This window comes from Phalacrocorax carbo, chromosome 1, assembly GCF_963921805.1.
Source record: "Phalacrocorax carbo chromosome 1, bPhaCar2.1, whole genome shotgun sequence".
Classification (NCBI taxonomy): domain Eukaryota; kingdom Metazoa; phylum Chordata; class Aves; order Suliformes; family Phalacrocoracidae; genus Phalacrocorax; species Phalacrocorax carbo.
In genome coordinates this window covers 34501378-34513501 of record NC_087513.1, presented here as the reverse complement: position 1 = coordinate 34513501, position 12124 = coordinate 34501378, and the positions used below count along the sequence as shown (strand labels likewise).

General features: G+C 37.1%; 1 protein-coding gene across 2 annotated transcripts in view; it reads right to left on the bottom strand.

The window, feature by feature from the left end:
- The window catches only part of ARID2 (AT-rich interaction domain 2), a 108712-nt gene that overhangs the window by 69007 nt on the left and 27581 nt on the right, over positions 1–12124 (bottom strand). Inside the window, exon 1 of one of the 2 annotated variants that reach the window (XM_064448272.1) lies at positions 500–564. The exons of the other annotated variant lie outside the window; for it this stretch is intronic. Coding sequence (XP_064304342.1) covers positions 500–549 — 50 coding nt within the window. The 5' untranslated portion in view covers positions 550–564. Of the gene's footprint in view, positions 1–499; positions 565–12124 lie in introns of those variants that run through there. 2 annotated transcript variants of the gene reach the window in all.

The window sequence follows — 12124 nt, the reverse complement described above, 5'->3', positions numbered from 1 at the left end:
TTCAGAATCATCCACATTCCTCCAAAGTGTCGAACTTCTTTTTACTACCAGATCTGAATCTCTAGATATTAGTGGAAAAACAGGAAGATATTTCTGTACCATACCTGTAACTTTCCCTGCTTAGAAATCCAGTGCTTTCAGGCTTGTCTACGCTACAACTAGATTGGCCCTTTCTTAATTAGGGTTGTAAACTGGGGTGTTTAGCAGGCAAACTGCGCTACAACGTCAGGCACACTGTACTTTAACATGCGTGAGTACATTTGTTGGATATTGACCCGAGTTTGAGCCTTAGACTGGGCAAACTAGCATAAGGTGCTGACAGACATTCACCAGCAGATAAAAATCAGACAATCGAAGCTGTCACCACCCAGCCGCCTGCCCCTCCCTTTTTATAAATGTGGTTGTTCCTAAGTGAAGGCATCTGATGCACTCCTGAATCAGCTCATGAATCACTGTTACTCTCAGGCCAGTGTATTCAAGGAAGCAGAGACAATTTTACCTGAAAATAGTTAGGTGGCTCAAGAGCTTATTCACATGCACGTCTGACATCACCAATTGGAAAGCGGAGCAAACGTAACATAATAGCTTCATAACAGCAACAGCTTCAGTCAGTTGATTTCCGTCTATTATGACGTGTCTGCCAGAACCAATCGCCTCCAAAATCTGCTCAGAAAAGGCCCTACTAGTACTCATTCAAATGGTATGCAAGCAATGCAGTTTGCGTTTATGCAGATTATAGGTGTTACATTGCACATCTGTTATGTGACCTTGTGGACTACATAATTAGCATAACTTTTTAAATTATTTGAGCAAGCATAAAACTCATTCGAGAAATATCAACAGCAGAGGGAGTGTGGCCAGCTCGTCTCCTCCAGCTCAGCTCCTTCACCTACTATTTCTAATACAGTTTCACCCTATGGAGTCAGGAAATTATTATAGACAGAAATGTAGCTTCTTGCAAAGTTTCTTCCTTGAGCCAGGGGACTTTCCAAACATGAGGTGCCACAGCCCTGGAGGGACGTCTGTACTCCTGCAGCACAGTCACCACCTCCATCCACTCAGCCAGGCTGCCTACACAGTAATTAAACTATGCAGATGTGGAAGCAAAACGTGTTAATTCGGCACAAACCTCTTCAGTATCAACAAATTCAGGCCGGGGGGCAGGGTAGGAGCTTAGGTTTTCCACCTCAGAGTGTCTGCAAAACCTATACAAAGGGTTGCATCAGTAACCTACAGAGCAATTCACCCTGGACTATGACCCTGGCAAGAGAGGGAGGAAGAGGAAGATGAGGCAACCAGCTTCTAAAAGCACAACTAGGATCCAATCTAGATTTATCTCATAACTGTCAAATAACTTGTGTGACACATGCTTACGCTGGCTTTTGTTACTAATGGGTGTAGTAAGTTGATTTTGGTTTTAACTGGTTTGTTTTTATTTTTAATTTCCACAGCCACAATAATAGATCCCCTGAATGGAAGCTGTTAAAAAAATATATATATAACAATGTATTTATTCCCATTGACCCTCTATTCATGGGGCCTTGGAAAGCTCATACCACTTTAACTGTTTCATTACAATACAACCAACATTCACACAACTGAAGGATGGCTGAAATTAAAGTATTACTTGAATAAAAGTCAATTTAATTATATCTCATCTTTAAACTGCTCTAAAAATACTTTATATGGATTCAAGTAAAGGATTTAGATATTAGGCACTCCTTGAAGGACATGGAAACCTTTAATCGGGTTTTCTAATATCTCACTATTTTAAGATCCATCCCTTACATAGCCTGGCTTCATTAATTAGAAACAAAACAAAACCTCTAATACAGGCTAGGAATTTATAGCCATCACACAAATTAGCAGACAGTTAAAAATTAAGCTGTACCTCAACTTACTAACTAGCTTTAAAAAACAAGAGAGTTTGAGAGTTTTTTTAATCTTCAAGATGGTGTTACCTTGGTTCAATTTTTACTTCATAGCCAAAAATGCAGCAAACCCATTTATTTTCCCCAATGAAAAAGTATTTAAGACATCAGTAGTTAATAAAGCTTGTTATCTACTACACTCCTAAAATATAAAAAAAACCCACAACCATAGTCTCAAAAAAATATCATTAAAAACATGACCAATGTATCTGATTAAACAACCAACAAGCAAACATTTCCTTAATTAGCTGTTCAAGGGAAGACCTGTTACAAACCAGTCTTGACCATCTTTGGAGTTCAAGCATAAATAAAAACACTGTGTGCAGAAATCCACATCGAAAAATGACAGAACTTCCCCCCCTTTCTCCTCCCCCACCCCCCTTTGTTTTTTTTACTTTCCAAGACTGGAGAATGTGGTTCACAGCAAACGAAGCTGATCTAACTGCAGCTGCTATATTGATACTTTCCCCTGGCAAAGCATCACTGCTCCCTCTGGTGTTCATCTGACCCTGTGCCAAGACCTTTCAGCACACTACCGTGGCAGGAGAAAAATTTTTTTTTCTTTCTAAAAAGTGCGTGGGTGTGTACAGACGAGCAGAGTTACATGTGAACGTGCACATAGAGAGGTTTCTTCACAGTACAGTGGCTGAAGCAGCTGAACGTGGGGTCAGAAGGACACTGAAGCTGGCACAAAGGAGGGTGTGACTGCAAGAGCCAGAAGGAGGCATGCTGCCCTGGAAAAGCAGCTCATGTTAGGGTAAATTACACTTCCCAGATGATCCAACCTAACAGACCACTACCTCTTTCACCCTCACTCCTAGCTGCACCATACCATCCTACTACTCACTGAAAACTGGCAAGATAGCCTGACTTTCCTTTCCTTCTGGGATTACAGTTTTTTCATGTTAATAAGCTTCATCAAATCTTTGGGGGAGAAAAATAAAAAGAATGCCAGAGCCAGTAAAAAAAAAAAAAAAAAAAACAAACAAAAAAAGTGGTAGGAGCTGGTGGCTATGGACAGAAAAAAGCAAGAGCTCATTATTAAACCACTGGTAACTCATTATATCACTTGAGCATTTTTGCAGAACTCTTCCCTAAGAGGGTTATTTTACTTTCAATTGTCTAATAAGGAACTCTGAATTAAGCAAGAAATATGATTAATCTGGGAAATTCTTCTGATTCTTCCCACCCCACACTAAAATCTGGTCTGTGACAGAAAGTCTGTTACTGGTTTTCAAGCACTACTAAATATATGATATGATATGATATCTGGGACAAACACAATTTCACAGAATCAAATTTTAAGTGCTGAAAACATCCTTATGCAGTCAAAACTGGAAATTATAATGCTTCCTTATGTGAACAGTAATATCTGGTATCCAAAAGAATTGCACATTTGAAATGGCAGATGTGATGCTTTTGGAACAGAGAAATACCCTTGCCAATACACTGGTTTGTCCCAAAAGCAAACTGAACTGGCCTGGAATATAGGAAGTCTGACCTGTACACAAATGATTAATGTTGTCCTCGTCCTCTTAACAAGTCAAAGTAGAAATATCTATACAACAAATATAAGATGAAATATCTAATGCGTTCATCAAATGGCCTTTGGCTACAGGAGCTGCTGCTAACAATCTCTATCGTCAAATTATAAGCATTTTTCTATTACACTGAATACTACACAGCATGACTATTCATAGCTCCTAGGAAACAGAATTAGGATGACAATAATAAAAGTTACATTGCCTAATACACATCTAAGCAAGACAAACATAACAGCTTAAAATATTTTTATTGCAGACCTGGCAAATAGATCACATTTCATCCTATGACTTCCAACTCTACCCACAGCTACAAGAATGCTACTTAAATATCAACGATCAGCTGGGCAGCTATAATTTGGCCAGTCACTCCGAAGTGTAACAAATGTAAATACTCACAATTAAGCTTTGATGTTAACACCTTATTAACTTGAATGGAAAAAGTTCACTCCTACGGTACTGTTGTCTGAATCCAGTTACTGACACAAAGCAACAGTGAATTTATTTAATGAATGAGAAAGAGTGGGGGAAGATATTTCATTCTAGAGAATTAAAAAAAAAACCCAGACCTAGATTTTCTCCTCAGTTGGAATCTGATAATTCTATATAAATTTATCATTAAACTGATCCCATCTATTTTGTCTCAGGTGTTAAACAAGACGAGAAAACAGAGACAGCCAAATGCATGTCAAAAATAAAAGTTAATTGTCTATCTGTAACAGCTGCAGCTGAAAACAATATTTATGTGCAAAATTCAGATACTTAGCTGAAGGTGTTAGAAATCCTTAGAAAAGACTGCACTCTGGTGGAAGATTTGTTAACTTGCTGTAATGTCTATTGGTAAAGCAGTGGTTTGTAAGTTTTTGTTTAAAATCTAGGTTTTACAGTAAGAAAATATTTGTCACACAAAATGAGAAGCTCTTCAAGCATGTGTTACTTCAGTTCTTACAGTTCTTTGGTTTCACATGCCAATTACTCATGGCATTTCAAAGGACTAAGCCAAATATTTAGAAGTAGTTTTTTATAACTACGTACATTTCCATATCTGTATCCTGTGATACCAAGAGCAGGAGGGATAATTTTCTGCAATTTTGTTTGTTCTTGAACCCTAGCAGGTTAGTAAACACTGAAAACCCCAACCAAACAAAAAAGCCCAAGTAGCATAGCAAGGGAAGACACAAGAGAAAACAAATGCTCTTAAAATCATTCCATGAGGAATGGAAATAATGAATCATGGATTTGTGCTTTATATTCCTCATGTTTCCTTAACATGTTTACTTCTCCCTTTGGCCCAAGAAAAACCTGTAACACAACAGTTCAACATCCTCCAACTTGTCCTCAACTCTCATCATTTCACACTTACCAGTCACTGCTTTGTCCCTTCTGTGCCCACTACAGATCTGGGGAGGACTCCCAGCCACCACATACCCACCTCTCCAACCAACCAGGCAAAGGGCAGCATGTGTTAACTGATCACAACATGCAATCTGGTACTCATGGGCTGCTGAAAGCAATTTCACCTGGAATGCATGCTGTTCAAGTGGTTCCTAACCTTCCCTCACTGCCAACACTTCTGGGGTCTCTGTCCTTTATGCATCGGCTAATTATTCAAATCAGTTGTTAGAATTTGAGGCCTCTTTCTTTCTATCAAACGTGGCTGAACTTGGTCAACAGGTTCCAAAGCTCTTGGAGAAGACAGACATGCAGTACAATCAAATGAAAAACATTCTTCTTAAAACTAATAAAATTCTACTAAAAATACCCAGGAATTAGCAACTAGATGCACATTTCCACACATTAAATATGAAAACAAGCAAATAATTGCAGTATCTGCTTGGACTAGTGTTTTACTGACACTGTATTTAGTGTTAACAAAAGAAATGCATTTATGACCAATGGAACAGTCAAGTGGGATAACCGATTTTGACTCTGGAGTAAACACGTACATGAGCTACCAGGACACAGAGTGGCAGAAGAAAACAACATTCATGAAGCAGCAGGCTAGACTTCATTTAACTTGGGTTGCCCTCAATTAAAAGACTAGATCTTTTCTAAGATACTAGTAATTTAACATAATATACCACACCCATATTCTGTACTGCCAGCATGCAATAATGGGAAAAGTAGACTGAGATCATCATGTGCAATATACTGTTTCAGTTTTAAGAGCCATATTTTCATATGCAAAATAGTACACTCAAAAGAGCTGTGGCACACTTATTTATCTTGTTTTGCAAATGTTTACAAAAGTATTTACTGCTGATTTTGAATTACGAATTTGTTCCAAAGATTATACTAACTTTAAAAAAGAACCTACTCTGTAGCTCCCCCATAGTATTCCTGCTACATCGGAGCAAGTTTGCACTTCCAACTTCTTGCCTACTAACTATGAAAAAATCTCTTCTGAAAAGTGAAGGAGAGAGGCTAAGATTTACCACTGCAGTTATGGATCATTATTTGTGACAGTAACAGCAAAAACTCCTATTTAATTCAGGTAGCACTTGTGCCGTCACTTTAAAATGCTGCCGACGTATCGAACAAGGCATGGGAAATTCAGCACCATGCAGGAGTTGCTTTAACAGTAGTAAAGCAAAATAAAAAGTGGTTAATACCATTGCATGTTAATACAGATACAAACCATATTTACTCTCTGAACTTTATTGGAGCTACTCTAAGAGCTGAAACATCTAATTCAGAAAGTTTCAAGAGAAAACCATATGGTACTCAAACAAAACAGAGGAAGTGTAAGAAGTAGCCCTCTCTTTCATCAGCTCAATGTCTTCCATGCAGCCAGCCTTCTACTTCAAATTTCATACTGCAAGTTCAATAATCACATTGATTTCATACTGCAACTTCAATAATCATATAAACAGTTATATTAATGCAATGTGGTAGATCTCTCACTAGTGATCTGAGTTCAGTGTAATTAATAATAACCTTTTTTTCTTAAAATGCTGAGGACCTAACACCTACAGACTAAACAATCAGTTGTAGAATATATCATGAGTAAATTAATACTGTCATACTTTTCATTGTAAATAAAGTATGGTGCATTAATCAGATAGTACATCATACAAAAATGTTATTTCTTGCATAGTTAATCAAGAAATTATGGAACATTCTGACAACAAAAAATATATTTTTTTTAAATCAGCATATATACTATAGAGATTGAAGTATCTGCTAATGATTTTCTGTGAAATATGAAAAAATTCCAGAAAGGGGGGAAAAAGGTTTTTAACATCTCCTTGAAGTAGCTGGCTCCCAATGAATGCACATCACTTTATTTAATCACTGATACCCACAGAGTTTTATAAAAGCTGGGATGTCAGCCAAAAAATAGGAAACCTAGAAAAGAAGGCTAGAATTAACTTTAAAAAGGTTATCTTGTCCATCATCCCAAGATTGTTTTCACAGGTACCAATGTGAAGGGATCCCTTCCTGGCAAACATTAGTCTAATCTGTTTCAAAAATGCCATTGATTGAGATTCCACCAATTCTCTACAACGAGGTGATTACCCACTGCTTACATTAGAAAACTTTTAATAGCATTTAATATAAATCTTACTCCAATCGCCCCCCTTCATTGCTCCTTGTCCTACCTCCAACAGACACAAAAGACGTTTTAGTGTTATTGCTGGTCCTTTCCCATACTAGAAAACCCTATCACATCTCTTTGTCTTCCTTTCTGTAGGCCAAACAAGACATTTTTATCCAGCCTTTCCTCAAATTACACTTTCAGGCCTTCTGATCACTTAACAGTAATTGTGTGCAGGTGGATGGAGGGGATAAGGCAAAGAAAGGAAAAATACTTCCACCACTCAAAAATATGTAGAAAACACTCTAACATTTCCAGGGAGGAAAACAAACAAACAAATAAACCATCACACCAAAACACCCAAAACCAACCAAAATCCCCAAAAAACGACCAAACAAAAACAAAACAAAGCAAAACCTACCCCAAAAGCAAACCAAACAACAACTTTCTAAGGATTCTGAAACACTTATTATGCAAAAAGAAGAAATACAATATAAAAATACTGGTATCAAGAGGTACTGGCATCAATGTACATCTTCCACAATACTAGACTGTTAAGCAGACAAGACAAGCTAAAGATGGTTATGGAAAATTAGTAAGTTGCACTTTCCATTTGAAAAAAGGCATACTCTCATCTTTCTCCTGTTTTCTATAAAAAAAACCCAAAACCACTGTCTGACCAAACTATTCTGATAAAATAATTACACAGGATTTCATACTATTAAACGAGACATGGTACAAGATATTATGAAATAGTAAGACAACTCTTAAATTCAGATTTTTAACGTGTCCAACATTAGCACTTCCCTGATCCCTGCTGCTGCGCTGTTGCAGTAGCCCCCTTGTAGTAAAAGCCGCGCTAATAAAGTGAGATGAGGAAAAAAATCAGTAAGAATAAAATCTAATCCCAGTTCATATATGGATTCTTTCAAATGCTTTAGGAATTCACTTAATGTTCCTTTTACTTCAAGTAGTACATTAACATTACAGTTTGTTTACAAAAGTAATAGGTAAAAGGAATCAGATACTCTTCCCTATCTGCAAAATGGGGGAAAACAGTCATCTAAATGGTTATCATGAAGTTTCATTTATGCTTCAGAAAGCAACCTGCATCTGAAAGCAATACTTTTTTTTATATTACCCTGTTTCACATATATCCAGAGAAGCTGAGCTCTGTTCTAGTTCAACTAAAGTTCAGAATAAATTAATAAAATTAAGGGGTTTGTTGTAGGAATGTTGCAGTTACTTCACATACCAGGAACTGGTTCACAAGAAATCCATACATTTTAACACATAGAAACTGAGAGATTAAATATTGAAACAACGTTAACTCTGCCCTACTGAGCTTTCAGCTCTAAATGTATCAGGAGTTGAACATTCTGATCCATGTTTTTTTTTAAGCATTCGTAGCCCAATCTGTCCTTTAAAAAGATGTTTTATCTCTTCCTGTAGCAGGAAAGGAATCCTGAAGAAAGGAATATTTTTACTTCCTAAATCCCTCTATGTGCATTTTCTGGACCACAGCCCTACAAGCACCAGTGTTCAGAAGAATCTTAACAGACATGCTATTTTACTTACTGAGATAGAATACAACTACGAAATCTCTAGTTGAACAGAAAACTCAATCTATGAAGGAGAACTGATCGACTTATTACAGCCACTGGAATTACACACAACTGAACTGCAGAAGCAACAGGTAAAATTACTTCTGAAGTTGCAGGATGACACAGTTAATGCAACCTTAGCTACTTTCCTAATCTTTGCTATAGATTTGTGACTATGATGTATAGCAGCAAGCAGCTCAGGGTAACTACAAGCTAAATTCTTCATGGTACTATATAAAAGATTTCAATATGTTCTGGCCACATCTGAAGTTTGAATACTTTATGTATCTCATCCATTACTAAGTTTATTCAGGTTAGAAAGATATCAAAAAGGAAGGTTACATTTCTCAATCCAATCCTTCATTCGTTTAAATTCAAACTAATTAATGAGTTCACTTTAAAAAATCTCAGCAGTTTCATTATGTACTCTAGAAGTACTGTATTCTGCAAAGGACAGGCTGCATTCACCACTCAAAACAAATGCAAAAGTCCTGCTTTCTGTGCAAAGCTAAACAGACCCTGTGCTATTGAGTCACAGTCAAGGCCAAATACTTTTGAGGCATGTTATACTTCAGGGTTTTACTTTTTATGCTATGCTAAAACCAAAACAAGGCATTAAAAGAGCCCATCTATAAACCGTGGGGTTTTTAAAGCAGTAGGTGTTCCAATGCTGCATGAGAAACAGCAGGGGGTGGTATTTCAGTGCTTTTAAACCCACGTACTTTTTTAGCAAAGCAAGTCTCACCCTGCATTTTCCCTCCTTACAGGTTACTCTGAACCCCACACAGATTTCTTCAGCACTTAACTTCTGGCTGCTGCATGCCTGCCAGGCAGAGTTGCCAACCCTCTTCCGAGCCGGCTAGCACAGGTCCTGCTCCAGGCAATCTGGTGACCACCTGGCTGCTCTTTTCTGCTCCCTCTGCCTTATAGATTTTACCAGACTTATTTACTGCTGTTGTGGAAATCATTAGCCTATAACAGGTCAGCTCACGTTGCTAATTTACATCGTCCTATAAATACAGTGACTCAAAATCAGCTTAAATTTAAAATTAAAATATTAACTTGTACTGCACCACAGGCATGTCCAACATTTTAAAGACTTTTTACAGAACGTTCCTACCATGAGTTTATAGTCCAAACACATCAAAACAGCATTTAGTGCAAGGTAGAATAGGTAATTTTGCATGTCATTTATAAAATTATTTATTGAGAAGAGCAAAGCGCTACCTGAATTTTCCCAAACTGAGCCAATACTACCCTACCTAGGTAATTCAGACCACCAAACTTTCAGTTTTACCTAAAACAGGCTATACCGCATGACATGTGCTAATCACATTCAATACTCCTCTAGTTCACTTAATTTTACCATGTGTAGCATCAGGCAATTGAGATTATTTGTTTATGTTGCAATATAGGTTAAAGATATTTTAGGAAAAAAATCTATTTTTCAAACTTTTATAGGTTGGTATTTGTTGAGTTTTTTAACAGGTTTTATATGCCTCCATATTTTATTTTTCTTTTTCAGAGTTTATCTTGATACACACTCCCCAGCTCTCCTGCTCCAAACTTTCTAGGGAGAGCAACAAACATTTGTAGAAAACCTACTATTTCCCCAAATATTTTGGTTGCAGTTTTAGGATATATTATCCCATGCATTACCATGACTAAGATCCAGCATTGTTTTTGATTCAATTAAAGAGCTGATTCCCAGTTCTTCAACAGGATAAATTTAGGTATCTGAGAATCAGGACGTATGTTTATTTTCCACCTGTGTGTACTTCATTTTATTTGTATTAGCTCACTTACACAGTCGTTTTAAGGATTTCTTCTTTAAAATACAGCAAAAAGCTTGCGTAAAATATACGAATACTGTTTCAAGGGAATTGGCTGTAGGATGGCCAGTAAAAATTGTCCCTCTGATGTTGTCTTTTGTTCTAAAACAGAGTAAATAATATTGAGTTTAGAAAAAAAAAATCAGCTTCAAAATTTAAAGCTCAAAACTTAAGAGTTGCAACAAAACATCTCTTCTGTAAGACTTATTCTCTAACCAATCTTGCATTTAGAATGCAAAAGAGAAAAAACCCTAGTAGCTTTGTAATTAATTGAAACCACCATCGCAACATACTATACTAAAGGGTAAGCAAACTCTTTGAATCTTCTGTTAAGTTACCACATTGTGCATATGCACCTTTGACAAACAAATGAATATTAGTGCAAAATTATTTTACTTATGGTCCTAGGGGAGCCAAAAGAACAGTCACTGTGGAAATTTCAATAGTCATGGAGGCACCATATGCTGAAGCCATTATTTACTCCTCCCATCTTATTCAAGCTATCCTATTCAGAAATTTAAAATGTTATGCAGATGCCATCTGATGCCTTCTCACAGTGGCTGTTTCCATTCTGAAGATGGAACTGTACTATCAGTTTCCACTGATTTAAGCCATCCTACCATCTTCCACCTCTAAGTAGGCTAACTGGACTGAAAACTACTTTTTATCTACAGGTCTTTCTGTAGATCAATCAGCCACCCAGTTTGGCCAATGACCAGTGATAATGCAAGGGAAGTTGCCTTTCTCTAACGGATTCCTGTAACTATGCTTTTCAACTCAGAAGGGAACTGTTATCTTCAGCAGGCAGCTAAACCGTTATCTGCATTGTAGTAGCTGGCACACTGTGAGAATGAAACATTTATCAGCAATTACCTCCATGATCTCCTCATGATCAATTTACAATATTGTCAAAAGAAGGGATATACAAGATTGAGAAGGCACAAGACCCACTGGTGGCACACACAGCATTGCTGACTACCAGAAAGATGACACAAACCTGGTAAATACTTTTACATAAAATCAGGTATAATCTTCTAATCACAGAATAATAGGGTTTGAAGAAACCCCTGACGGTGACCTCACCCACTGCCTGCTCAAAGCAGGGTTAACTTCAGCAAGGTTATTCCAGTCCCTGTACAGTCAAGTTTTGACAGTCTCCAAGGACAGAGATTCCCCAGCCTTTCCCACTCACTACAAGCCCAAATACGGAAATAAAAAGTAGGTAGTTGCATGCATTTCTACCACTACTTATTTGAAAAACACGTGCCCCCTACAAAAATGATTAAATTACTTTTCAGGAAATGAAATGACTTTTCAAGCACATTAGACCTAAATACTTTTCAGACTTTTTCAAAAACATATGTAAAATAAGCCAACAAAGTCAACGAACAACCTATCCTGCTTTTAATTATCAGCTTATTTTTAATAATCTTCATGAGAATATACAAATCAGTACATCAGTTTCAAGCAGAAGGTGAAAAAATGGCAAAACATATTAAAAAAGGGAAAAAGCTGCTGCTTCTACCCAAGGCGTTCATTTTTTCCAAAAGAAATGCAAGTTCTACTACTACATTATTTTCTCAAGTCAACTGGCAACAAATAAAAATACCAGACCTTTGACAGAAGCGATCACTTTCCTTACTTGGTTCAAAATAATCTTTTGCTCTTTTACTTTCTT